At 37.6% G+C, this 26,037-nt stretch overlaps 13 protein-coding genes across 13 annotated transcripts; 7 read left to right on the plus strand and 6 right to left on the minus strand.

Annotated features, from left to right (window-relative positions):
- Positions 1–1,322: 1,322 nt before the first annotated feature.
- RHIMIDRAFT_250348 (cytochrome P450) lies at positions 1,323–3,095 on the minus strand (the record flags this gene model as incomplete). Its single annotated transcript, XM_023610717.1, has 3 exons — positions 1,323–2,297; positions 2,350–2,598; positions 2,649–3,095. 3 exons carry the CDS (start codon positions 3,093–3,095, stop codon positions 1,323–1,325), a joined length of 1,671 nt encoding a protein of 556 aa, XP_023467919.1.
- Positions 3,096–4,762: 1,667 nt separating this feature from the next.
- RHIMIDRAFT_290923 (uncharacterized protein) lies at positions 4,763–6,087 on the minus strand. The gene is made up of 2 exons (XM_023613769.1): positions 5,478–6,087; positions 4,763–5,425 (listed from the first exon to the last, which is right to left on the minus strand). The coding sequence occupies exons 1-2, from the start codon at positions 5,953–5,955 to the stop codon at positions 4,902–4,904; spliced, it is 1,002 nt and encodes a 333-aa protein (XP_023467920.1). The 5' UTR covers positions 5,956–6,087; the 3' UTR covers positions 4,763–4,901.
- A 478-nt stretch (positions 6,088–6,565) lies between these two features.
- Positions 6,566–9,222, plus strand: RHIMIDRAFT_290924 (uncharacterized protein). The gene is made up of 2 exons (XM_023613770.1): positions 6,566–6,695; positions 6,757–9,222. The coding sequence occupies exons 1-2, from the start codon at positions 6,591–6,593 to the stop codon at positions 9,184–9,186; spliced, it is 2,535 nt and encodes an 844-aa protein (XP_023467921.1). The 5' UTR covers positions 6,566–6,590; the 3' UTR covers positions 9,187–9,222.
- Positions 9,223–9,300: 78 nt separating this feature from the next.
- Positions 9,301–10,640, minus strand: RHIMIDRAFT_278442 (uncharacterized protein). Its single transcript, XM_023612756.1, has one exon. It carries the CDS (start codon positions 10,384–10,386, stop codon positions 9,418–9,420), a length of 969 nt encoding a protein of 322 aa, XP_023467922.1. The 5' UTR covers positions 10,387–10,640; the 3' UTR covers positions 9,301–9,417.
- A 167-nt stretch (positions 10,641–10,807) lies between these two features.
- On the plus strand, positions 10,808–11,945 carry RHIMIDRAFT_115713 (uncharacterized protein). The gene is made up of 7 exons (XM_023605317.1): positions 10,808–10,891; positions 10,941–11,009; positions 11,056–11,111; positions 11,166–11,184; positions 11,238–11,360; positions 11,419–11,435; positions 11,491–11,945. The coding sequence occupies exons 2-7, from the start codon at positions 10,972–10,974 to the stop codon at positions 11,682–11,684; spliced, it is 447 nt and encodes a 148-aa protein (XP_023467923.1). The 5' UTR covers positions 10,808–10,891; positions 10,941–10,971; the 3' UTR covers positions 11,685–11,945.
- Positions 11,946–12,723: 778 nt separating this feature from the next.
- On the plus strand, positions 12,724–14,982 carry RHIMIDRAFT_236201 (uncharacterized protein; the record flags this gene model as incomplete). Its single annotated transcript, XM_023608500.1, has 9 exons — positions 12,724–12,778; positions 12,854–12,946; positions 13,000–13,353; positions 13,401–13,628; positions 13,685–13,842; positions 13,896–14,164; positions 14,355–14,502; positions 14,554–14,636; positions 14,688–14,982. The coding sequence occupies 9 exons, from the start codon at positions 12,724–12,726 to the stop codon at positions 14,980–14,982; spliced, it is 1,683 nt and encodes a 560-aa protein (XP_023467924.1).
- A 170-nt stretch (positions 14,983–15,152) lies between these two features.
- Positions 15,153–17,996, plus strand: RHIMIDRAFT_236202 (kinase-like protein; the record flags this gene model as incomplete). Its single annotated transcript, XM_023608501.1, has 12 exons — positions 15,153–15,254; positions 15,306–15,554; positions 15,611–15,713; positions 15,767–15,900; positions 15,952–16,224; positions 16,559–16,717; positions 16,758–16,924; positions 17,016–17,295; positions 17,345–17,444; positions 17,501–17,562; positions 17,613–17,876; positions 17,988–17,996. 12 exons carry the CDS (start codon positions 15,153–15,155, stop codon positions 17,994–17,996), a joined length of 1,902 nt encoding a protein of 633 aa, XP_023467925.1.
- RHIMIDRAFT_305030 (uncharacterized protein) lies at positions 17,940–18,779 on the minus strand (the record flags this gene model as incomplete). The annotated part of the gene is made up of 3 exons (XM_023614465.1): positions 17,940–18,334; positions 18,403–18,593; positions 18,644–18,779. 3 exons carry the CDS (start codon positions 18,777–18,779, stop codon positions 18,044–18,046), a joined length of 618 nt encoding a protein of 205 aa, XP_023467926.1. The 3' UTR covers positions 17,940–18,043.
- Positions 18,780–18,899: 120 nt separating this feature from the next.
- Positions 18,900–19,882, minus strand: RHIMIDRAFT_308178 (Lumazine synthase). Its single transcript, XM_023614560.1, has 2 exons — positions 19,673–19,882; positions 18,900–19,617 (listed from the first exon to the last, which is right to left on the minus strand). Exons 1-2 carry the CDS (start codon positions 19,853–19,855, stop codon positions 19,219–19,221), a joined length of 582 nt encoding a protein of 193 aa, XP_023467927.1. The 5' UTR covers positions 19,856–19,882; the 3' UTR covers positions 18,900–19,218.
- A 675-nt stretch (positions 19,883–20,557) lies between these two features.
- On the plus strand, positions 20,558–21,902 carry RHIMIDRAFT_115791 (uncharacterized protein). Its single transcript, XM_023605319.1, has 2 exons — positions 20,558–20,857; positions 20,917–21,902. The coding sequence occupies exon 2, from the start codon at positions 20,980–20,982 to the stop codon at positions 21,667–21,669; it is 690 nt and encodes a 229-aa protein (XP_023467928.1). The 5' UTR covers positions 20,558–20,857; positions 20,917–20,979; the 3' UTR covers positions 21,670–21,902.
- Positions 21,903–22,135: 233 nt separating this feature from the next.
- RHIMIDRAFT_236206 (uncharacterized protein) lies at positions 22,136–22,462 on the plus strand (the record flags this gene model as incomplete). The annotated part of the gene is made up of 1 exon (XM_023608502.1): positions 22,136–22,462. The coding sequence occupies one exon, from the start codon at positions 22,136–22,138 to the stop codon at positions 22,460–22,462; it is 327 nt and encodes a 108-aa protein (XP_023467929.1).
- Positions 22,463–23,860: 1,398 nt separating this feature from the next.
- On the plus strand, positions 23,861–24,406 carry RHIMIDRAFT_115800 (uncharacterized protein). The gene has a single exon (XM_023605320.1). The coding sequence runs from the start codon at positions 23,993–23,995 to the stop codon at positions 24,287–24,289; it is 297 nt and encodes a 98-aa protein (XP_023467930.1). The 5' UTR covers positions 23,861–23,992; the 3' UTR covers positions 24,290–24,406.
- Positions 24,407–24,457: 51 nt separating this feature from the next.
- RHIMIDRAFT_305048 (uncharacterized protein) lies at positions 24,458–25,962 on the minus strand (the record flags this gene model as incomplete). Its single annotated transcript, XM_023614466.1, has 7 exons — positions 25,874–25,962; positions 25,491–25,823; positions 25,242–25,410; positions 25,104–25,182; positions 24,994–25,051; positions 24,873–24,941; positions 24,458–24,820 (listed from the first exon to the last, which is right to left on the minus strand). Exons 1-7 carry the CDS (start codon positions 25,949–25,951, stop codon positions 24,458–24,460), a joined length of 1,149 nt encoding a protein of 382 aa, XP_023467931.1. The 5' UTR covers positions 25,952–25,962.
- Between the last annotated feature and the right edge of the window lie 75 nt (positions 25,963–26,037).

Consider the following 26,037-nt stretch of genomic DNA (forward strand, 5'->3'; position numbering starts at 1 on the left):
TTTTGTACACTATCATTCTAGATACTAATTTCCCCAAAAGATAACACAAAGCACCATCGTTCATCCTCAGGTTTATATCGTTAGAGGCACTGCTCCAGTTGAATCCTATTTACATAAAAAGCCATGCTGTGCACATTGATTCATTCAACATGTTTACAATATTTGACAATAACAATCTACATGAAATAAATGGTCCTAAATACAGTCTTAATCCCGCCCTCCCTTTCTTTTTCTACTTTTATTTTGGTATTTCTTGTTCTGCTAGTGACGTAGCCTTGAACACAGGAGCTTGATTACTTGGCTCGTAATTCTTTTTTTTGGCACTCTTGCCTTTTGTCAGCTTTAATTGAAACACTAGCCTTATTATTGGCATCAAATGTTTTCAAAAGCTAAAGCGAAGAAGTATGAGTGCACTGTATGGCTAGGGTAACACTTGTGATTTGAAAATGGGCTTGCCTTCTTTACAGCATATTGGTTTAGTTCATTGTTTTCAACAGTTCTATCTTTAATAAAAACTATTATTGTCTAGTGAATATGCTGTTTGGTGACTACATAACTTGAGATGATGCAGGTTCTGCTACAACTGTAGCTACGTCAAGGGCCCACCTCATTGCACTTATCCGCCAGCTTTCTGTACAGTGCACACATGGTTATATAGATGAGAGACAAATACAACATATGAAGTAATGACACACGTACAGGTCGGTATAATATTCTATGTGCTTATACGTCAAAACAGTCAAGAGTCAATTGATTACGTTTACTTTTAAATAGAAAGATAATAAAGAGGGATAACGACTACACATATCTGATGTTGCCTAGTGGAAGAGAATGAATTAAGAGACATGTTGAACGTAAGTGTTTTTGGACGAGCTAAACACGTATTACCCTTGAAGATATAGATCAGAGATGCGATCATGCCAATCATTTATCATCCACAATTGGGAATTGGATATATGTCACTTGTGGTCGGACAATCTGAGCATAAAATTTAAAACAGTTTAGAAAACCCAGTGTGACCATTCGAGGTGAGGACGTTATGGTAAAGTTTGTAGTCAATAGTTATCCAACATTAAGGTACAGTAAAGGCTCTTTACGTCTTTCAAGGCATTAATAAAAAGAAGAAAGTTAGGATTCCATGGATGGGAAAGGTCAACGCAAAATTGCCCGTGATATCATCATTTGTCGTTCTTTGGAAATGCAAGATTTCCTCTCTTTCCTATAGTCTGGGACCACTCTTGTGAAACTCAAAGCCCCCTCCTCCTCCTCGTACATGGTAAATCCACTGTTTGCAGATAAAGCAAATGATTTCATGTGTTTTATTATTGAACAGCATCGTTTACTCTTTTCTTGAAATAAGTCCAGACACCATGACGAGGCTTTGTAGTAAGAACCACTTTGGTATCAATGTGACACCCTTCTTTTAAGTGAAAAGTGAATTGATTGACAGTAGAAGCGATGATCAGTCTGAGCTCAAGGGTTGCCAAATTCTTCCCCAAGCATGAATGTTGACCAAGAGTAAACGCGATATCAGGGAAATCGTACTGGTTGCTTGGCGTGATAAGATCTACTGAGGTCGACGGTGGCTTGAATGTATCAAAAGAGTGATCTTCGCTTTCTTCATGTTCAGGCCGCAACCAACGCGTGGGGTCAAACTTGTCAGGGTCGGGAAATATCCTAGGGTTCATTTGAACACCTCTCACGTTACACCATATCTCTGAGTCTCCAGGTACAACAACGCCATCGACAAGGATATCACGATTGACATGAACAGGGATAAAGACAACAGCTGGGTACTTTCGTAAAGCTTCCTTGTAAACAGCGGTAACCAAAGGCATCCTGGCTAGCTTCTCAGTCGTGATTGTGTCTGGATCGATAGGTGGGGGACCCAAAACTTGACGGACTTGGTTAAATAGGTCTTCTTGTAGCTGGGGATTCTGGGCAAGCTCTGCAAATGTAAAGGCAAGCGTGTGAGCTGTAGTGTCATAGCCTGCAAAGGTAAGCGCAAGTAAATCATTGACCAGGTCAACATGGTCTTCACCGTAACGACCGCTGGCAAAGGCGCATGCAGCAACGGATCGATAGATGTGATCTTTTGGTGGTATACCTCGTTCTTTAAATTTCTTCAGATCATAGTGATAATCTTGTAGAGCATACTTTAATGAATCTCGAATAAACGTCTTGAGTTGTTCGCGAGCCGGTTTGTAGCTCTTTTGTCCCCAATCAGTCTTGTTGATACCAAAAGGTAGCCATGCCTTGAGTGATTGAAAGCCAAAACCAAGATGCCCGTGGATAAACTGGAATAAGAAGAGTGAGAACTAGGGAATTGTATTCTTCTCCATGGCTCACCTTAAGGTTTGTTCTTCCTCCAACCAAGTCATAGTTAAGATCATGTCTACCATATAGATAATAATTGATAACATCCATTGTGGTGTCCATAAAATAGCTGTCGAGTTCAGCAGCACTCCCTTCTTCAGCATGTTTTGCAAATAGTTCCATCAGATCATTTACACGTCTTGTTACATATGGGAGTAATTTAGGGACAAGCTGCTTTGGTTGAAACGGTGGTAAAAGAACATGACGTCTCCAACGCCATTCCTACAAAAGTAAATATATGAGTCAATGTTTTCTTTTGAATTTCATCTCACCCCTCTCTTCTTACTTGCCTCTCCAATAGTGTTGTTCAGATTTTTACCACCAAACACTAGGTTGTGAATCAATCGGATCAGATCACCTCGCTGCACTTTAGGTATTTCATTCTTCGACTTGTGCTGACCAGTTATCAAAACATCCTTTATACCCTTTAACGTACTCACGACCACCAGAGGCTTTCCCGTGATAGACCAGCAGACACTAACGGGAGAATACTTGGAATCCTGTCCAGCACGGATCAGGAACTTGGAAATCTCGTCTGTCTTTTCAGAAGTAGATGGAGGAGGTACTAGACCAAAGTACTTTGTTACAAAATGAGGTGTGGGAGCAAGTGGAGCCAAAGCGAGCGATTTTGATCTGTACCTTCGTCGGGTGTAGATCCAGATATACGTTATTGAGACGAGACTGAAAGAGATCAAGTAGCTATAAATCCCTTGGGTCATGATTTATTCATCGTAGAAAACCGAAAAGAGAAAAGCTCAAGGTCCTATTTATTACCCATCATTTGCTAATTTCTGTCATTTTCAGGCACACGCAACTTCAAACTTTATCCTATTCACGATTTTAGCCAATAGGAAGTGTTCATTCTTGACAATAATGTATACAGCTGCTCTGTCTTTCAAAGTGTGAACAATGAAATGAATATAACTCGAACAGACGCGCTTCGTTCACTATAATCACAAATATTCGCAATGGGTACTATAATTTATATGTCTATCAGGACTATTCTATATTTGAGAAACTAGGAAAAAAAGAAAGCAGGAAGGTGAACAATAGAGGAATAGGGCGTGTATATACTTTACATATAGCAAACCAATTATTTTTATATATAATGATATACCAAAGAACTTTATACACTTTGTCTTTATGGCTGTGTACAATTATTTCTTATTTACATTGTTTTTTAAAATATGCATGATATTTCAGATTATACAGTCATAATTTCATAGGAATGCTTATAGTAAGAAGAACCTCTATTAAAAAAATATTACTCTACGTAACTGTTTGATCCTCTCTTGTATTAAATAAATAATAGAAACAGGTAAAGGTTTGTTATTTTGATCCCGATTATTGCACCACTTTACTTGATTCGTTGTCCTGCAGTAATACTACCAATTTTTGTTTTTCAGAATTCACTTTTGTGTCTTTCGAGGCTTTACAGAAGCACAAAAATCAGTCATATCATGTGGCTAATAGATACTCACGTTGAATACAAAAGTGTATATATATTAGTTCAAAAATAAGCGATATATACTCATGTTGGAGTATGTTATAAAAACAGAAATAAACATATCAAGGCACTGTTCGAACGTTTATCTATCATTAAGAGTGATTTAAGTCAGAGCAGATTAGTTGCCCTATGTTTGTTCTTCAAAATACAATTGACCCCATTTGGATAGATTGGAGATAAAGGGGTACTATCCAAATTAGTACTTGTAATGGTAAGCCAATCAAATCTTTTTGCTGTATAACAATGAAAACGGTGTGCAAAGAGAAAGAAATAGAAAGAGATCTCTAATCATGTGGATATTATAAACTCCTAAAAAAAGACATGATGACATAGAGATTAGGACATTAGCTGAAGACATGACAAAAAGGGGTTAACTATAAAGCAGAGAGTTTTATTTTTCCGTGGAGAAATTTTTATCCTCGCCAATAATAATAATAAATGCTGATTTAGTGAGTCCATTTTGAGCAAAGTATTCGAAATAGGGTAAAATAGAGATTAAAGTCAAGAAATAAGGGTTAGAGCAAGTTGAATAGGTCTGATCTATTAAGTAAAATAATCACATACATAGTTTGATGGTCGTACCATGCACACCATTGCTCAAAACGTGGAGATTGATTTATAATCATTTTATAAATTATTTTGGAGATGGAAATTTATTAATAATCTTTTCATTGCCCAATAAGGGTTGATTTTTTGCTTTATTTGAAAAAGTGTCAAGTTGTACAAGTTGCGCAATGAACATAATGGTAATCGCCTGATCTACAGAGACATAAGGAAAGCTCCTCGTGCAGCTTTTGTAACATTGATTCGTAGGGGAATAATAAAGGCAGGAAAATCATCATTCATTGTTGGGAAATATAGATTACTTTATATGTCAATGATTGAATGAAGCATATGTTTTTATTAATTGACGTAAAAATTATTATAGACACAAGAAGGAAAAAAAAAAGAAATATAATACAACATAAATGGATCTGTACATAATGTAACAATGAAAGAAAGGGTGAAATAAATAACCTTAGAGCATAAGTCCCTGACTGACAGCCCACATATTAGCTGCATGTTCAAGTAGCTTGGATACATCATCTGGTATATTGCAAATCAAAATATTTGACAGAATCTGTTGCTTGTGTTTTGGCCAATCAACCAATTGCTCATCTTCTCCACTACATATATCTGGAAAGGCATAAGGGTCCATGTGTTCCATTGTGAATCGTTCATATAGTAAAGTCATTTCAGGAATCACCATATGATAATCACCCAGGGACGTAAAGGTTACGGTTACCTCTGGAGCAAAAGGAAATAAACCTGTATAGGGTACATTGGGTTGAACTGACTGCTTCAAGCAGTTCAGTAAGAATAAAGTTTGACACCAGACAGGTAATCGTCCTCTAATGATGAGATCATGGACATCAGAGTATGGATTGGTGTATCGAGCACCAAATGTATAACTGTAAGGAACAAAAAGATCATCATAAGAATTGTGTCCTCGTTTCGAGTAAAGCGTATCAAAATGAAAGTTATCAACAGGAGCTTCACTAACTAGATAAACAATGGATTAATAATCTGAAAATATTTTTTTTTTTTTTTTTACCATTCGAGTCAATCGTTTGAGACAAGATATCATCAATTGTAGATAGCGTAGGTGATGACTGAGGGCTTGAGGATTGCCAGACTTGATGAACAAAGATACCTCTTGATAAACGCATGATAGAGATCTGGTTGAGGTTGAGACGTTTACAGCAGATCATTCTCAACAACAAATTTTCAGATCGCTGGCGTCGATAGGACAATGCATCGGATGAATCAAATGGATCTGATGGATACTGAAATGGATTCCTTGAATATTGATTAGAGCCATGTGCCATCTTTTGCATAAACAACGAGTCTGGTATAGGAAAGGCGGTGCTTGTGGTGTTGAATAACTGTTGACGCATATGGGCAATGAAGTCTTTGCTTTGTTCAATAAATGTGCTTTGAGTTGATACCAAAGAGTTGATATCATCAATCAAGAAATCATCTTGTTGCTTGTCAGTCGAGAAGTAATACGGTTGTTCCAAATAAATAGCCATTGATTAGTAAAGTAAAGAGTGAGAGAGAAAGATGTTGATTTGAAATCAAGCTCTTTTTATTTGTAATCTCTACATCTCTCCGCAGCCAAAAATTTTTTGAGTCAAAAAAAAAAGTGTGCGGTGATGCGGAACAAGAGCCATGCTTATTTTTTTAGGTATTTGGCCGCGTCTCCCCATTTATCTAAATTTGGATAAGCAGGGATCAAACATCACATGGAGTATTACTGTTTACACTTGCTTAACCTATTTGTCATATTCTCCTATCTTCATTTTGTCTTCACCATCACATATCTCTTATGATCCTTCACCTTTTTTTTTTTTGGTCTTGTCTGGATGCTTACGTGATATATTTGGCCTCCCCCTATTGCTAAATTTGTTACCAACCTTTTAAATTGAATGGTGTAACATTAAAGCTTTTTTTTTTTTCCTGAGCAGAACAGAATCTGGAATTGAGTGCCGAACGGATAACAACGGCGAAAAGCGTGAGGGACGGACCGTATGTTTTATCAGATCCATCGGAACATGAATCAGATTGTTTTTGTTTACTCTCCTTAATGTGTTTATGTTGACGTGGACTTTGCTTTAATGATTCCTCCCTAAACAAAGAAAAATTTTCTCTCTCTCTTTCTTCTCTCATGGATTATTTTTCCAAGTTTAAGAAACGTATTACACCTCCTAAAGTACAGGCAACAAGTGCTATGCAATTGGCCAAGTTCCACAAATGCTGGGACTATGTGCACGTAAGCATTTTGTAGATTAATCAAGCCATATTTTGGACTGTTTCTTTTTTTTTTTTTGTAGAATATTTTTATCTCGGAGGATAGAAAGGCAAATCTTCATGTCAAACAGACAGAGATACCGGAAAGGTTGAGGGAGATGGTAGACATGCTTGTTGATGAAGAGGCTCGACAGGAGGATGAGAATACGACGGGTGTATGCATGGAGTATCTGCTGAAAAATGGAATATTGCAGTATCTCGTCAATGTATCTGAAAAGATGGATTACCCTGAAGGTATTCGTGGCGAAAGTATTCGAATGATTGCCAACATGGTAGACCTACTTGACGATCGTTTCTTGGTTCATAATGCGGTGCATAAGCCGACGATCAAGCTTATTCGATTTTGTACGTTTAATCCACAGAGTGAACAGAGATACCATAAAGACCTTGTTGACCTCATGTACATCATATGCTCAAGGATTCACGGTTTTCCAGCGCTCTTAAACGTCTTCTTTCACGATAAACAGTACCTTACACTACATCAGCATGAAAACAAACCTGATTACGAATTTTTGTTGTTTACTTATTTGTTACGCTTCGTTCATCGAGAAGGAAGGTCAGGTGATTTTGCACGTACAGGATTGCTTTTCCTCATTGAGATGGCTACAGATGATCACCAGCTAGGTGAATTTATCCTCGAATCTGATTTTGCCACCATCATAGCAGCCGGACTAGGTGCGCTCTATTCACAGTTACCAAGAAAGCTCATTGTTCAAAATGATGAAAATGATGCGCCATTATTGGGCGCTTATACCCCTCAAGATAATAACAACAACAACAACAACAACAATTATGACGATGTCGAGTTAGGCATAGAGTACTCCAGCTCGGAGCTATTTAAGTATCAGTTAGATTCCTTTTTAAAATTATTAGAATTCTGTCAAGATGTCCTGATACGATGCCCCAACGACGCCATATCACAGCGCATGCTACAGTTTGTACGCACAACATTTTTGGAAAACATTCTGTACCCCTCTATTCTCGAATGTTCTGACTTTGATGGATCCTCAGTGGCGGTCATCAGCTATATCGACCTCATGTTGCAGGCTATCCAAGAACCAAAGTTAGTGGATGTCATCCTAGGCTTTCTCATGCAACAAGAGAACTATGACAGCGTCGTACCAGATAGTTCGCCCTATAACTCGGCGGATAGATTTACCCTGAAGGACTTGATATTCACACGCCTACAGTCTACCTCGCAACCTACCGTCATCGCCACGTTAAAGTTACTCAAGACCCTGATCGTTCGTCATTGTCGGTTTGCTAATCGGTTACTTACGCTAGACAGAATTCAAGAGCCTCCAGCATGTATCATATCCCATCATATACGAGAAATCGAACTTTATTTTGCACTCATTTCAGCTATGGACAAGGAGCACGCCAACTCCATCTTGACGGTTGGTTATGAGGATTACCTGCGTGATGTCGAAGGCAGGATGGATGCAGATGACTGCTATCAATCGTACAATCAACAACCTGTATACGTACCATCGACAACAAAAAGTGAAAAGAGACGAAGCTTCAAGTATGGACAGCAGAGGATGGTACCGATGTCTGGAGATCACTATTACCACTCTTATTACCAGCAACAACAACTACAGCATCAACAATCATCCATACGACACCGATTACGATCATCCGATACCCTCCTCCAGATCCTCCTCAATCTCTTTTCCCACTTTTTTGCACAGTCGACTGAACTTAACTTAGCTCTGACCGGCGTTCTTTCAGCATTGGCCATGTGTCCTCATCGTAGTTTGGAAGGATGGCTTACGTTCACAGAGCACGATCGAACCCACCCAGACGATATTTTGTTGTTATCACGCTATGAAGAAAGCGATGAAGAAGAAGAAGAAGAATGTGTGAATAGTAATATAAAGATTAGGATGCAGGATATCTATGCAGCCACGATACCCACTGATGATGACGAAGACGACCAATCCGTTGATTTCGGCATGGAAAAGAACTCTATTCATATGACAGCGCCTACCCAATTCAAATCTTTTCCTCCATTTTATACCATCTTTAGAACCCTGACCCAGCAAGTGGACTATTATCGCTCTGAAATTGACGACTTCAATCTCTTGTTGTATCAAAGATGGCAGAATGTGTTTGCCACTACCACCACCAGTTCATCACCCTCATTGAGCCCAAGCACAAGCGTTTCATCTAAACGTCGATCGTCTATTTCGTCCATTATGGATAATCTGAAGCCTGCTTCAGTCTCTACTGCTGCTAGTATAGCAACCAATCGTAGTGCGCCTGCCGTGATGGATGATAGCAAGACAAGCCAGGTTAGAATCCAGCCTCTGTTTCCTTCAAACTTTAGCTCTGAGATATCCTTGTCTATGTTGCTGAATAATATCATTATCTTGCAAGAAACGATTAAAGAGTTAGTTGCTATTGTTCAAGTCCGAAGAAGTTTAGGCATTGATAAAATAAAGTATGCATAATGAACAATACAATAAAAGAGATTGTTTTTCCAAGGCATGTTTTTTTTTCTTAAATGATAGACGATGTCTAGATATCTGTAGTCATTTTGTCATTTATATATAAAAATAGAGTTTATTAGGACAAACATAAACAAAGTGGAGAATTGTTATAAAGAATCTATAATGGTAACATCGGAGGGGGTGTCTATTTTCCTCTCCCTCCCTCTTTTCAGAGGAAAGAAGAGAGGGGTATTATTCTTGATCGCGCGTATTATTAAGAGCAAAGTTAGGATTTGCTGTGGGCAGCACAAATCCACCAACATCATGCTTCTTTTCATGAAACACTGGGCTCAGGGCAGACCTTATTTCTTCATAGGGCTTGGGTGGTAAATAGTTTTGATAAAACTGATACAAGTTTTCTTGATTTAACGGCTGACTGAATGGACTCATAAAGGCAGGTGGGTGAAAGACAGGTTGGTGGTGTGTAGTACTAGGCGTGGTTGTTGTCTTTTCGACAGCATCAGGTTTATAGAGTGAATGATGCTTTTCCAAGTTGACGGATTGCTCACTAACCGAGGGACTAGGATTAGAAGAAGCAGAGGCGGATGAAGAAGGACTTGGCTGTTTTGTTTCTCCGTCTGTCAAGGCAACAGGCACAGGAGGTAGTTCCTTATTCATCTTTACGATCAGTGGGTTATGTCCATGGTGCGACGTAAGCGTTCTTCTCAATTTGGCTTGATCTGGCTTCCACTCATGAATAGCATGTTTAGCATCGTCCTGTATACGCTTTGTTCTGTGTGTACTCTGGTATGCCGGACGTTCCTCACCTGGCTTGATGGGTTGTGTATCTAGTTCGTCGACAATGTATTTACCAAACGTTGAAATGATGTCTGTCTTGCTTGACATGGCATGCATTCCGTTCAACAGGATGTATAACGCCTCTCTGGTAGCTATTCTCTTGTAATTACTCATTTCAACTTCATCTGGTTCAGTAAATGCCTCGAGTTCCTTGAGCTGTTCCTTGAGCGCATTCAGTCGATCAATTGCAGTGGGCGAATCCTCGAGTTTCTCAATCTGATCCTTAAGCTTCTTCTTTTGGTCACGGCTTTGTTGTAAAGCGGCTTCCTTGATCGAGATCGATTTAAGTGTATCGCGGTATTGTTCGAAGCTGTCTGCAAACTCCATTAAGATACTTGTCCACTCGCTTAATAAGTTTCCCATTTTGCTTGTTACGTCCTATAGTGTATATAGGTTTAATCTATAGTAATCTTTTTTTTCATTTGTTTTACTTACAGTTAGGTCGTCACCAAGAGGAGAACCATACATGACCAAGTTGTTAGATGCCACTCGACTGTCATCTGCCACTTGAACAAGACTCTTGCTTATTTTTGTAGAGTGATCAATGACACCTTCTAGTCCTTTAAGAGAGAGAGGTTTTTCACTTGTTGGTTTATGAAAAGGATTAAAACTAAACATGAAAGAAAAGAAAGGAAGAAAGAAAAAGAAAAAGAAGAGAAAGAGCGTGTATTTATAGAAACGATGTCATTTTTCCCCGCTTGAATGGATTAATAAGGAAATCTTTTTTCTTTTCTCTCTCTCTCTTTTTCTTTCTTTCTTTTCTTTTTTTATTAATAATGGGAGTATCTTTACTAACATACACTGTTATATTTTTCATTTTTATTTGTAATTATGCCTTGACTATATGTTCACTGATATTTCCTAAATGGTATGGATCATAAAACCAAGTATTCCAGTTTTGCTAATATCTCTACAAGGCTAACTTTTGCTACACCGATACCTTTTTATATGGAAACTAATTATGGATTATTCAAATTATGCAGAAGGTACTGACGTTATTGGGCTTAATATAAATATTAAGTATATTATCAGTGTTACAAGAGAATGTCGACCTTTTCCTTCTTATGATCACGGAGACTGCCAAGAAGGTAAATAGAAATCTATATTTAGTCCAGAGAGAATGATTAACATAAAGAGAATAGACGGATTTTGTGAATTATGGTACAGGAACAGCTATTTGAATACAAATATGTATTGATATATTATATTATCAGGAGAGCTGCTGGCGCTGGCATGGTAGTTGCTACCATCATTGGAGGACTAATCTTGTGTGGACTGTTGGCAACTATGTGTAGCCAAAGACGTAAAAGGGCAAAGGCATGGGCACCTATTTCATCGTAAGCTCAAATGTGACGCTTTCTGACGATAATATTAATCCCATTTTATTCTTATTAGAATGTTCTTGATTTACGGTTTGTTGATAATGCAATGTATACGCATGAATCTAATATCTATGTATGTATTTAGCTATTCCACAAGCATTTTCAATGGCAGCAATTGCTTATTTATTCAACACAAGCTCAGTATTTTACATTGGAACTCGATACAACTTTTCATTTATTCTTTGCATCATTAGCTGGATATTAAGTATCATGCTTTCTATTGTATTATGCTTAATTGCTACACTATCTCCACCTGATTATGCATACCAGTCACTTTAAGGGTTCCATAATCCATTGTGTGGTAAGGGGATTGATATAACTGATTCCCCTCGCGTATTATTGTACATTTCAAATAAAAGGGTCATAATGTATGTATCTGTCCGCAATAGGATTGTGATTTCTATGATAACAGACACCTGGGAAAAACGGAAAGCTTCCTTGATTCATGTGGTTGAAACTCCCCTTTTGCGTACAAGTACATCAAGGCGTACTACTGGGCATAAATACTAAATATATCGGAGTCTACTTGGCTGTTTGATCTAGCTTCTCTACGAAAGCCGAGGAACCAGCCTCGTTGAAGCTCTTGTTTGCTTGTCTATTGCAAACTGTTGCTAAGACATTGTACTTTTTTATTCTTGGTCTTAGTAGCACAAACCCTTTCAACCTTCAACAGTCTCTCCTTCAACTTTCCACTGATTGTGTAGCCTGATTCAAAACGCCTGCCAAACATGTTGCGCAGATCCTTCCAGTCATTATCAACAAAAAGCCTTTTTTGAGGACTAGAGAAATAAGACAAGTCAATTATGGAGTTCAAGCCCAAGCTAATTGACACTACTATTAGCCAGTTTGGGATACGGAAGATCTGAAAACCAGGATTTCTGAGGCATGTGACCAAGTTCCGAGAAAGCGCTTGTATAATTTTACTCAGCATTCTGTAAACGTATTTGAATATTGCTTAAATGAACGCTTTGTATAAGCTTTTGTATTGTATTCTTTTACCGTGAATTGAGAATCTTTGTAGTGCAATTTGGTTTTTTACCCAACGCAAATTGGTATTTAAAAATACGCAAAAACATTTGAAAGCACGCAGATTGGTACCGTGGACACTGTCCATATACCTGTTGCTTGATATAGTAATTGATTTTAAAACTGTCTACATTCAAAACTGAGACACTAGAGCAAGCAAAAGGGAGAGGGTTAGTTCTTTTACCATAGGCTTTGTTTTAAAAGAGCGACTTACTTTTTAGGAACTTTTTTTTTTTTTTTTTTTTTTTTTTTTTACAGCTTTTTCCCTTCTTTGAACTCTTTTCTATTTTCAATGGATGACGATGCGATTGAATATTATTTTGATGACATTGAAAGCTTCTATTCTGGTAATACTAAAAGACGCATATATATACAGAATGAAGCAAAGCATAGAGTTGACATATATTTATATATGCATATAGAATTAGATGAGATACTTCATAGACCTTATTCAACAGAACAAGATGTCCAAAGGATCATCACTCAATACATTCGATTTATTGTTCGATACTCAAGTATGTTCACTAGTGTATATTTCCAATACAAATCTAATATTTTAACTGGACAGAAGACTTTCTAAAGGGATCAGCAGAAATAGATCAAGTAGCATATAAACTCATTGATTCACAAATATGTCTAGACTACAGTACAGTCGTATTATCTCATATCGTTCATTCTCATGCACTTGTCGATCAAGACTATATACCATATGCTATATTACTTATAGCTGGAAGAGATGAACCAAGGTGGATGAAATATATCCTAATGGAATCCATACAGGCTAAAAGGAACAGACTATTTTGTAAATTGATTCAAGAAATTAAACTTGGAATATGGGATACAAATTTGGATATTTCGAGTATCCTCTTTGGTCTTTGTTTTGAACTTTGTAAACTAGACACAATGGAAAAGGAAGACTTGGGTTAGTTTTTATCCCTAAGTAATATACCATTGCTAAACTTAAAATAGACCTTGTCGATTCTCCTTTAATCCATCATCTTTTGGATCTCGTTCAAGAAACACGTGGTGACGCTCAGGAATCCTTTAATTATGATGTCATTCATCTCATCATGATCTTTAATGAACAATACATGATGTCTGGATCAAATGAAAATCTGATTCTAGATGTATTATCTCAGCGTATTGGTACATCGGATATCTTTAGTGCTAATTTGATATTCATGCTCAACAGATCAAGTAAAAAGGCATTAGCATCATGTGTTCTATCTTCTAACCTGTGTGTGTATTTTTAGATGATATATGTATTCAGATGCTTATATTGAAGTTATTATACGCTATATTCACTAGACAGACACTCTATGAATATTTTTACACCAATGATCTTTATGTCCTGGTTGATATCATTCTCAGAGAATTATGCGGTTTGGGTGATACGAAGGAAGGACAGACAGTAAGCTAGAGAGTTTATAAATATATTTTTTATTGATATACTATTCTTTTTAGCTCCTAGATGCTTACCTAAGGGTTTTAGAACCTTTATTAGAAAATACCCAATTAAATAGAAGACCTTATAAAAAGGAAGAGATATACCGCGTACTTCAACAACTCATTCATCCTGGCATGCAAAGAAAAGCACATTCTACTACAAAAAGACTTGTTAAGCGCATTATTGAGGATTGGTATGACTGCTGCAGTTCTCCTGCTACATCTTCTCTAGGTCCATCCACTCCTGCTGATGACATCCCCGAAGATGTATTAGCAAAGCAAGTCGTGTAAATAACAATAACAATAATAATAAACTAATCCCCCACTCTTTTTTTTTTGGCTTTAATTTTTTTCTAAACAGTTTATAATCTTGATTGCATTCATCGGCGCAAAAGCGAATCCCGACTGACGGAGATTAAAAATCAATGTATTGCTTGGAGCAAGTTACGTTTTTCTCTCTCCTCTGTATATTCTTAGAATGGCAAAGAAAACTTCATTGCTAAGTCAAGGACTCATCGCTATCAGTTGGTCCATTTTGCTCTTCTTTTTAGGCTCTTATTTGATTACAGAAACATGGACGTGGGGTTATCGTGGAAAGTGGACAAATATTCACAGTTATTTGCCTGTAAAAAAAGAAGATTCTTAACTATATTATCCAACTTACCTTGTTTATTAGCATAAAGAACGAGTATTTACCGAGCAAGAATTAGCAAGATACGATGGCTCAGATCCTTCACTTCCTATTTATTTGGCAATAGAGTATTTATTTACAAACTTTATTTTACTTGACATACTCACTTGCATTTATAGTGGCGACGTTTACGATGTGACCAAGGGCGCAGGATGGTACGGAAAAGGAGGAAGTTATCACCACTTTTCTGGGAAAGATGCTGCGAGAGCCTATGTCACTGGCTGCTTTCAGGACCATTTGACGCATGATCTAAGAGGATTGACTGCAGAACAGCTGAAGGGAGTAGAGCATTGGAAAAAGTTTTATGAAAATCATCATACGTACCATAAAGTTGGGCGCGTTCATCATGATCCTATTCCAGCGAATGCACCTATACCAAAACCATGTAAATCGGCTACAAAGCAAAAGCCCTAATAATAATTATAATAATAAAAATAAACAAAAACAAACAATTTAAGGGGAAAAAAAAAAAAGCAAAAACAGAAAAGTTTAAAAAAGGATGAAAGAATACACATTGTTTCGAATATGCAAGAATTGAAGTATATCTCTTTCTTTTCTTCTTTTTCTTTGCATTTTATCATCCTATGAACTATAGTGCTTCAATCAAAACCGTATCACAAAAGCCAAATGTCAAATACGAGGCATCGGATGACGCATTGGCTCAGTTACTAAGCAAACTTAACAAAGTAAAAAACAAGACATTGACAACTTTATCATATTTTTATGTAATAGATTAGGGAACAGAAACCATCATGAACCTACGCGCATTAATCACGACCAAGTCAGCCGAGCTTAATCAACTCATTCAACAGCTACGGTTGATCGACCAAGTGTTGACCCATGTTGAGCACGAAACAGAACAGATTGAGCAGGTACTAAGGGATTTAACAAGCCGAGATGAATTGGTTTATACAGAAGCTACGTTGGATTCTGCACTTCAGTCCGCCTGTCGACTCTCTTCTTCTATTACTACATGTACCAAAAAGGTAAGGCAATCCTAGGGCGTGATAGAAGAAGAAAGAAATTCATTGTTTTTTGTTAGCCAAATTCAATCCATCGGAATAATGAATGGATACTAATGAACAAAGTCAATACAAAACTAAAACAACTAGATATTGACCCAACTCACTATTTCAACACGTTAGGTAGGATGCTCATTCTGTCATACGTCCCTGTGAAGCACTCATGTTTTTTTTAGATGATACACAAGTGTTACAGAAGGCATTGATTGACCTTGAAATTGCAAAGACGATATCGACTTGTATAAAAAATGACTATAAGCGTAGAAGTGCATTAATGAAAAACAAACATGCAGAAGAGAATATTACGCAGGTAAGGAGATAACTTATTGTTGAACTCGCATGATAAAAACAACAAAAAAAGTTGGGTGATAAAATTAGGGAAGAAGTGAAGATTTGGAAGCAGTATAGCCAGAACGCGCCTTTGATGATTCAGGATAAAGACATTCTTGTTTTGCTTCATATTCAGGACCAGCAAGTCACAAAAAACAAGAGAAAGTCTAATCAAGCTCTCTATTCAAAACATACTTCATCCTCTATGGCTAAACTACATACGACAAGACCAAGCTCTGTTTTAAAATTACGTAAACTATTAGGAAAAAGAAGTTCACAATGGCTAACAATGACGAAAGTTGTGGTACACTAGTGATTTTTTTTTATCTTGACTATATTCTTTCTTTCTTTTCTCCTTTAATTGTCTTTTTGACGTAAACACTACACAGTGTGCGCCTCCTTTTTTATTATTTATTTTTTGCAGTTTAACAAGAGCACATTTCCTTTTATTTTTATTTATTGTTCTTTTTTCTTTTTTTTTTTTATTATAAAGAAATGCAAACAACAGCAAACAATAAAAAACTAAAAAAGAAATCAATTTCGGATAATAGCACGGCTACAAAGGCTACTTTTTTTAAATCAGATTCAAATAAGGTGAGCCTAGTTTTGTCATTCATTGCATAAATTAATGATAATAGAGAACATCCAACATCTGGAGATCTCCCGGACAATGTTGCGAGATACCGAATATTTTAGGCAATACTTATTTAGCGCCGTTTACAGTACAGACGGATAAACCAAAGAAGCCAAAGGAAGGGCCAAAAAGGGTGAGGGAGTTGGCACAAGAAGAATTAAAAGTAAAAAGGGATTTCCAAAATAACTTTTTATATCATATAGCCCCCTTGGATACCTGCTGGCTACAATTGGACACCTTCCCCTCTGCCACCAATCATTCGATCAGACGAGACACTTTTTGAGAAGCGATTAAGAAAGGCGTTACCCAAGCTATCCATTGCCGTATCACCTAAATCAAGATATATAGGATCTAAAGAAATCGGTACAGGGTAAATATCTTCCAAAAGGGGGATTGATGAATTCCCCTTCTCTTCAACGCTTTTTTTTTTATGTTTGCAAATAACAAAAAGAATTATATAGTGTGAATGGAGCGGTCATTCAAGTGCATGTCAAAAATAATGCAGCACAGAAACTGGCCCTTAAAAAGTGTAAATTAAGTCATGATAAAGAGTATCGCACAGCCATCATTCGCGAATTGCGCATCATGTCCACAGGTCATAGTCATATTATCAAAGTCAGAGAAGTTTCACTTTATCAAAGTGATATCTGGATTGCTATGGACTTGATGCGGTGTAGTGTGTTTGCTGTGCTTTGTGTGCGTGCCTTGCCTGAAGAATATGCTATCCTGGTAGCAAAAGAGGTACAGGGAAAAAAAAGAGAGGAAAAAAATAATTAAACATGTTCAATAGACTCTGAAAGCACTAGAGTTTTTACACTGCAAAGGATTTATTCATCGTGATATAAAGTGTGAAAACTTGTTAATCAGTCAAAATGGAGAGATTAAACTAGGTATGAAGAAGAAAAAAAGAATAGAGTTATTGTTTATAACCATCTCTTTTAAAAAGCTGATTTTGGATTAGCAACTACCAAAAAGCATCTAAACAGAGAAAGATTAGGCACTGCAAAAGTAAAAAATGATTTGCTTCCTTTTTATATTCTTACATGTTTTCTTTATAGTGGATGTCTCCCGAAGTGATAAGAGAAGAGTTTTATGATGAAAAAGTCGATTTATGGTCTTTGGGCATTACAATAATCGAAATGATGGATCGCGTACCACCTCATTACAATATTAAAAGCGATGAAAAAGTATTTCAAAAAATATTAAAGGAGCCTAGTCCTACATTCTCGTTTTCCTATCCCACTATTTATTGCACCGGTCTTGTTGCTTGGTTATTAGAAGAAGACCCTATTAATAGGCCATCAGCTACAGAAGTTATCAGGGTAAAAAATATATATAAATATATATATATATATATATATTTTTTTTTTTTTTTTTTTTTTTACAACGATATTAACGTGTGTTGTAGGAACTCAATGTACATTTGGAGCAAGGTTTTCTAAAATGCGCAACGAATCAAGAACTTGTTCATTTTCTTTTAAAAAATAAATTATAATCGTCTCAACAGTCTCTTCTTAACCGTTTTCTTCTTTATATCTTGTTCTTCTAAAGGTCTCTTTTGATCTGGTACTGTCTTTGATGCTTCCTGTTCATCTGATTGATTCTCCTTTTGTCTTTGTTCTACAAGGAGCAAGTATTGTGATTTCCCTGATTTGGCCTGAATAGATGTGTATAAACGTGCTCGCTTTGCATAATCTTCATACTGCTCGAGTAATAGTTTTCCTGCTTCTTCATTCAAGGCAGACTCTGGGTTAGGTACGATCAGTAAACACTTGATAGCCTATCTTGTTGTATAACATCACTTTTTCGTCAGTTCTCTTTTCTTTGTGGTTCATCTTTGCAAATTACCAATAGCACATGACGGATGCCTAACTCTGGCTTCCAATCCTTCTTGAGAGTATTCACACAAATTTCGCCCTTGTCAGAGACATTGGGATGAAATATCTTCGTCATAAAATAACCCTTGGGAGGCGAATCAGGAAAGTTTTCGTCAAATATTAATTTGATCTTGAAATAACCATCTTCATAGGGCGTTTTATCTGTATAAACTAAAGTTATTGCGTTTTCTTTCCTTTTGTGTATAACTTACCTGGACCACGAATCCAGCAGTGTAGCTCTGTTAAGCTTTCCTCATTAGCAATCACTTGAATGTCTTCAGGTGGATCTGATTGCAACTTTTCTAATTCTTTTGCAATCAACTTGATCGCTTTTGCTGTTAATGTCATTTATAAAAAAAAAAAAAAGAAAGGGGTAAAAGTTACGAAAACTTTTCGGTGACTGAACACACAAACACAAACGCGAACGCGCGCGCGTGTCTAAACTCTGAGTTACATAAACATTAAACCCCCACATCTTTTTTTTTCTTCTCAAAGTCAAACATCGCTTTTTTGCAAAGCTGTCAGTTTTATTTTTTGCGTCATGTTGAATACACCATTTCCCATGTGTAAAAAAAGAATATGAATCAAGCAGAGAGAACTCAAAAACTTGCTTGATCAACCATGTTAGAGTTTCTTTCTGTTAAGCTCTGGTTAATATTGTTTGGTACTGGAAGACATATTGACTCCTGGTATAAGATTGAAGCATACAGCCAGTGGATAATTTGGCTTACGTAAACATCGCTACAACAAACATACAAGTCAAAAATGTTTATTACAAGTATACAATTTAGAGTTTTTTGAATTTTCTCAAGCTTGCTTCAACAGCAGCAGCAGCCCACTCTTCTGCATGTGTAAATCCTTCTTGAGTAGAAGATCTGGCAATAGCTTGTTCTTCATTATAGCAAGTTAATACACCAAAAATAACAGGTACACCTGTATCTAATTGCACTCTCATGATACCATGAGTGACAGCATCACAGATATACTCGAAATGAGCAGTTCCTCCCTTGATAACAAGACCAATACAGATGACAGCATCAAATGGACCTGTCTTTTTCTTTTTCTCGACTTGGCTGACAGCAGGAGAACCAAGTAAGTCGCCAGTGGTCTCAGAGGCTTGTGATCGTGAAAGGTCAATTAATTGCTTGGCAGCCATAGGAAGCTCATAAGAGCCAGAGACAGTATCCTAAATTTCAAATATTTACTACGATGTGCAAAGCATCCACTTATATCTGGTTTACAGTAAAAATATTCTCGGGCAGCACGTTATACTTCTCGACCAAGGTTTCGTACACTTTGTTGTATAGCTGGTCAACAAGAGCATAGTTCCAACGTGTATGAACAATAGCAACACGAAGACCTGATCCATCCAACTTGGCCTTGGGTTGGGCAACACCTTTTTCAAAAGACTTAATTTCGCTCATTTCACGTAATGATTAGAAAGAAAAAAGAGAGATATAGGGCCAAAGACACGTTCAAAATGAAGAGCCCGCTTCAACCAATGAAATTTCTTCTTAATAAGCGTCACACATCATCGCCCTTGTAGATGAATGTTTGGCATAAACATGCTTTCTCCGCTACAAAATACTTCTAGGCCGTTGGCTGCTACCAACACCCATAACCTCACCAACTCAGAAGACGTCTCCACTAGTCTACCTGACGATTCTTCTCATAGCTACGCTTTTGTCACTGCTGCTTCAATTTTACCTTCGCTAGGTTTAAATAAATCTGAGATCATCTACGTTAGGCAAACCTTCAGCTAAATTAGCACTTCCTAAAGAGCTCTCTTTATACCATTCACAAAACGTGATCGGTAAAGACAATCACAAACAGAAAAACGTCGTTCACCGTACTGGCACCACAGATTACTCTGTTTTCTACCACGTGTCAAGCCACCTTGACAGCCTGAAAGCTTCTTCGGCAGAAAAAATCAACGAAGTATTCTCTCTCGGAGCTGAGTTGGGCCTTACTTCATCCATCGACTCTAACGGCGCCACCATTGAGATCTCATCGATAGACCAGGCCGCCTGTGAAAAGGCTATTTCTGCTCCTATCACTGTTGATGAACAATCCTTTTACGCCTCATCAGCTGTACACCCTGCTCTGGCCTTACTCAGAGTTAATCTCTCCAAGCTTACCATATGGCAGCTGGATAAGCTTCGTCACAGTCTCTTGAACAATTTCTCTTGTTACGATATTGTTCGCGACGGTTACGCGACGGCCACCGGTGTGCTTTTTCTTTTTTGTTGCCCTGGCGGCGCGGTTTTTTTCCCCTCTGCCTTCATTGCCATGACAACAACACCAAGCAAAGAAACAAGAACAATACAAATGCTTAGAATGCAATCAGACGTACCGCACAAGCAATGCTCTAAGATCACATAAAAGTTGAGTTCACAAGAAAATCATTTGCTTGACAATCGAAGAAGGTGAGTGTGAAGGTGTTTAATTTTGCCATACTAATTTTTTTTTTTTTTGGCAATCAAAGTCGTGAGGAATGCCTAAGGCTATCTGATCTGTCCTGTTTGTGCTGGCGAATACATCTATACTGATGACTTTGAGCGACATGTGCACATGCATAGCCAAAACAATGAAAAAAGTCGAAGACGATGCCACCGGAAATGTCACCGTGTCCCAAATTGATATTTTGCCAACAACGAATTTGCCAACTCCTAAGAATTTACTCACAAATACGGCACAAGAGTATCACAACGGTCTACTTTTGGCTCTGGATGTGAAGTATCTTTCGCCTGATAATGCAGAAAGCAGGCTCCTTGCTGCACAGCTGCTGGATGCACATCCTTTGTTATTTAAAGATCATCACGGCGAACCTCATTATCTACTCGGTGCCCTAAGTAACATCTCGAGATTGCTGGAATCACAATTTGACCAGCCGTTCCCACAATTTCAATCCCTTTCGGCGCCAAACAAACGAACCTTCAAGGAAATGATTGGATTAAAAGGAAACTTGGAGCCAGTTAATCATACCCCGCAGTTTGATCAAGCCATCTTTCTAACACGATGGAAGAAATGGGCAGATAAGAGATCGTATATGGAGCTCACAGACAGCATCTACAAATTCTTGAACGCAGATTGGACACGGCGAAGATGGCTTGCGTATTATTGTTCAAGAATATTTGAAAGTGCTATTCTTGTAAACCATGGTCAATATTTATTAGTGAAGTGCACCGAAATCTACCCTCGTCCACCTTGTCTTGATGCGCATTTTGAACGATTCTAGCAGGTGCATCAGCGATCTCCCGCGTCACCCATTCCTGAAGACGATGGCGCCCAATACCCAGATATACAAGTTTTTGTCATGAAAAACCACAACATGAACAAGCTTGTGACAAGCACGAAATCGTTCAATGCTCCGCTCACCTCAACAATTCACTTGGATATTGATCATATTCCCACCATTGGAACGTCGAGTATTAATGGATTCTCTCCGGCCAAGGCAACTCGAATTTATCTCGATCAATGGGTTGTAAAAATGTCGAATGAATGGATTGAAAAGAAAAATAATCAAGAAAAACGCCGGGACAACATTGGTGAATTATCCCCTGTATGTGTTTGACGAATTGGCGCAGCTTCGACAAGTTCGTTCAAAATTCAATGACCCATCCACGTATCAGTTCTTGTGTGGTTGCAGCAGCGTAACCAACGGCCTTCGCTTATGACCAATAACCGTGTGAACTCTTGCCAACATGAGTCCTACCAATGATACAACCAATGAGGGAAGAATAGCCTCACTTCTCTTTCGAACAATCGCAATCAAAGTTTGGGAAGCTGAAGAATTGGATTTGACATCAGTGACAGCCATTCAAATCAGTCCAGAATCCAAAATTGGGAAGTTGCTCATGGATGTTCGCATTATATTCCAGAAAAATCAAGAAACGATTCCCATTATCGGGAATAAGGCGCTCAACATTGTACTGACAAGCATGGCAAACGTGATGGCTCCATACATCAATAACGCGAACAAAGAAGTTGCATTGTCCATTTATGATACGTTGTTGAAAGAAAGAAAATAAACCTTCTGAGCATCTATTTGCCAAAAAAAATAGCATGACAAAATTAAACACCTTCGCACTCACCTTCTTCGATTGTCAAGCAAATGATTTTCTTGTGAACTCAACTTTTATGTGATCTTAGAGCATTGCTTGTGCGGTACGTCTGATTGCATTCTAAGCATTTGTGTTGTTCTTGTTTCTTTGCTTGGTGTTGTTGTCATGGCAATGAAGGCAGAGGGGAAAAAAACCGCACCGCCAGGGCAACAAAATCCCGTACTAGCATTCCTCGATATAAAATCAGCATATGATACAGTTGATCGCAATATCATTTGGGAAGAGCTCTCTTCAAGTGTACCAACGCCTTTTTTATTCCTCTTGTACAATATGTTTGAAGACGTTTCGATCGAAGTGATTATTAGAAATCATAAATCCTCTCGTTTTCATCCAAAAACAGGCGTCCTTCAAGGTTCCGTCTTATCACTCTATCTATATTCAGTATACATTAACAGTCTTCCAAATTTTTCTACGACCAACTCCTCTTTTAGAAACGGAATACAATGACCCTTCTCTTGTGGCTCCAAAATTATATTGCCTATTATACGCAGATGATGTTGTTCTGATTGCTGATAATGACTCTATGCAGCCTCTTCTTACCAAATGCGAAGAGTATAGTTTCTCTATTGGCTACATATGGAATCCAAAAAAGTGTGTCATTGTCGATCCCGATCCTACAATAAAAAAATAGTACCTGTACTGCACTGAACTTCCAAATGAACCTTTCTTTCCATACCTCGGTATACCTATAAAACCCGGTAGTATCATCAATAAGCAATCACTTTTACAACAAAATATCAATAAAGCTCTTGGAACGATGAGGCAGTTTCTTATCCTTGGAGTCAATAAAAATGGTTTTGATTGCTTTCTCTCAGCACGCTTCTATGCTCAAATAATCCGGCCGCAATTAGAATATGGGTTAGCAATCACAACCTTGAACTTACGAGAACTTTAATCTCTTGAAAACAGTCGAAGCCAATGTATGTGTCAAATTTTCGGTGGATGACCATTCACATCCACCAAGGTAATGTTACATAAAACTAATTTACCTAATATGAAAGATCGTGTTGCAGTACTTCAAACATAATTTCTTTTCAGATCTTCTTTTCTACCTGACAATGCATTATTAAAAAAATTGCTTCCACTGCTACAATCGTCTCCGAATAAATCGAATTTGTCCCAGCTCTCCAAGCCGCCCCTATGGAAAACAATACAAAACGAACGACTTGATATAATGACCCACGATGATCTAAAAAAGATACAAAGATTACTATGTGTCAGTTTCCGCTCAAAACTACAAGAAAAACATCCAAAGCTTCTATCACAATGCCGTATGAGCTTATTATTGACCCCATTTTACAGATACCAATGGCAGGAAGTGAACAATCTCGCTGTGTAAGATGGCGACTTGGGTAACTACCTCTCGGTAAGCCCCAAGCCTGTCCTTTTCATCCAAATGAACTCTTCACGCGATCGCACAGTTTTTCTTGTTTAAACATGCGCAACTGTCTTCAGATGCCAAAGTCTATTGAAGGCCCGCCATCTTATCTTTTGAACCTTTTGCCACCAACGCTCCTTACCAAGAAAGCAAGGAAATCAGTTGATGCCTGGCTCATTCGTTGGCCTACTATCTGTGCAATCCTACTTGAGATGTACTATTTGGCTCACTCTCAACTTCCAGATCCCTCTGACCACCTTGGTGAACCTTTCGTCAAACGTCTTCTTCATATAAAATATCGATTTTCTGATAGTTGTCATCACTCTCACTTTAACTCTTTTACATTTTCCCTTTAATTCCAAAAGGGTTTGCATTCCTTTTTCACAGCGACCTGACCAGAGCAAAGCAATAGAAATATTACGTGCTTATTGGTCATTTTATTTTAATATTATCGAATAAATCATAAAATCTGACAAATATGAGCACAGATGCTGAGTAATCTCAAGTAAGTCAGAGATAAGTTATTACAAAAGGGCGATTACTTTATTTTCATTCAAAATCTCCTGCCAAATCATCAGCTTCTTTTTTTCCAAATAGAGCTGACCTGTCGCATATTCCCTTAGGGCCCTCTTTATATCCTTGGATAGATTTGGTTTGTATCTGAACTCAATATCCTCTCTCAGATGGCCATCGATCCTTTCATAATGTTGTAAAGACCCTCTCTCATTAATTTTAGCATTCTCCAGTAAAGTGATCGCTTCATTGGCTCTCTCTCTATCAATGTTGATAGACGATTTTAATCTTTCAACCTGTCTTAGACATGACTCAGTGTGCTTTCGACTTGAGATATATTCAGATAGAGCAATCAATCTACGTTGCATGGCGTTCTATCCATAAAGATAAGCTACAAACCCCTTCCTTTTTATACTACATCTTTACCTGCGCAGCTTCTGTATTTTTTATCTGACAACTTATTTCACTCATGACTGTCTCATAGATCACTAAAGCCTAAGTTACTTGTGAATACAATACTATTCCAAGAATATATATAAAAGTTTACTTGTGAGCGTTGTATATCGTATAGTTGCTGGTATGCTTTTGCTAATGATTTATATGATCTTTATGATTCGAGTTAACTCTTTATCTTTATCTCTTCTGTTTTACTCTTACATAAATAACTCCGGATTCCCTTCCATTGCACCAAATGATACAAACGAAGAGGACAAGTTTATCCAACCATCTGACATGGCTAAAAATAGACATACTGTCAATATAAACAAATAAATACACATACACACACATGTGTACCTTTATGCTCTTGAACAAACTTGTTATTTTGAATAAGCCATTGATGAAGTTGATGTAAAACGATACTTAGCCGGTTAGTCCAAAATGTAAATTCAGGGTCCATATCTTGCTCAGAGACATAGGTCAACAAAGGCTTACTTAATTTGTGTACCTTAAAAGTTGGCCTAAACTAAAATATTCAATGTATAACCAAACACAAACCAACTTCATTCCCCTCTCCTCTCTCTCACTATCTCTTGTCTTACCTACCCCTACTTCACTTTCTACGAATTCCCGCAAGACCTCACTCTGCTGAACTCGCTCATGCTTTGCTATTCTGCTCATCCAGAGCTGTACTCTGTATTCAGGTGGATCTGATCGTTCGACTGTGATATCTTTTGATTCGTTGGATAGCTTGATCGTTAACCACCATTGTCTTGGCAATAAATTGCCTCCTTTATCAAATCGAGGTATAGGGCAAGCAGGCAAAGCGGGTATCCAGACGTCGTTAAGTGTAGACACAAGTTGGCTATGAAGCTTTTGGAGTTCGCTGTAGTATCTCGGTATTCTTTTCTGCTTTTGTTTAAACTTGGTTATAGTTGTCTATTGAATATATAAGCGAGTCGTTGTTTTTATTACAAGTTTATTATTACATCAACGTCTATCCAGAATACAGGATCTTTACGTTTATAATCAACATGAGTAATGGAGAACTGTAAGCAACGAGACATTCCAAGGAACAACAGCACAAGAGCGGAAAGAAAAAGAAAAAAGATATCATTTGAACTTCCGGCTAGAGTTTTTTCTTTTTTTTTTT

Source organism: Rhizopus microsporus, assembly GCF_002708625.1.
Source record: "Rhizopus microsporus ATCC 52813 unplaced genomic scaffold scaffold_5, whole genome shotgun sequence".
Taxonomy (NCBI): domain Eukaryota; kingdom Fungi; phylum Mucoromycota; class Mucoromycetes; order Mucorales; family Rhizopodaceae; genus Rhizopus; species Rhizopus microsporus.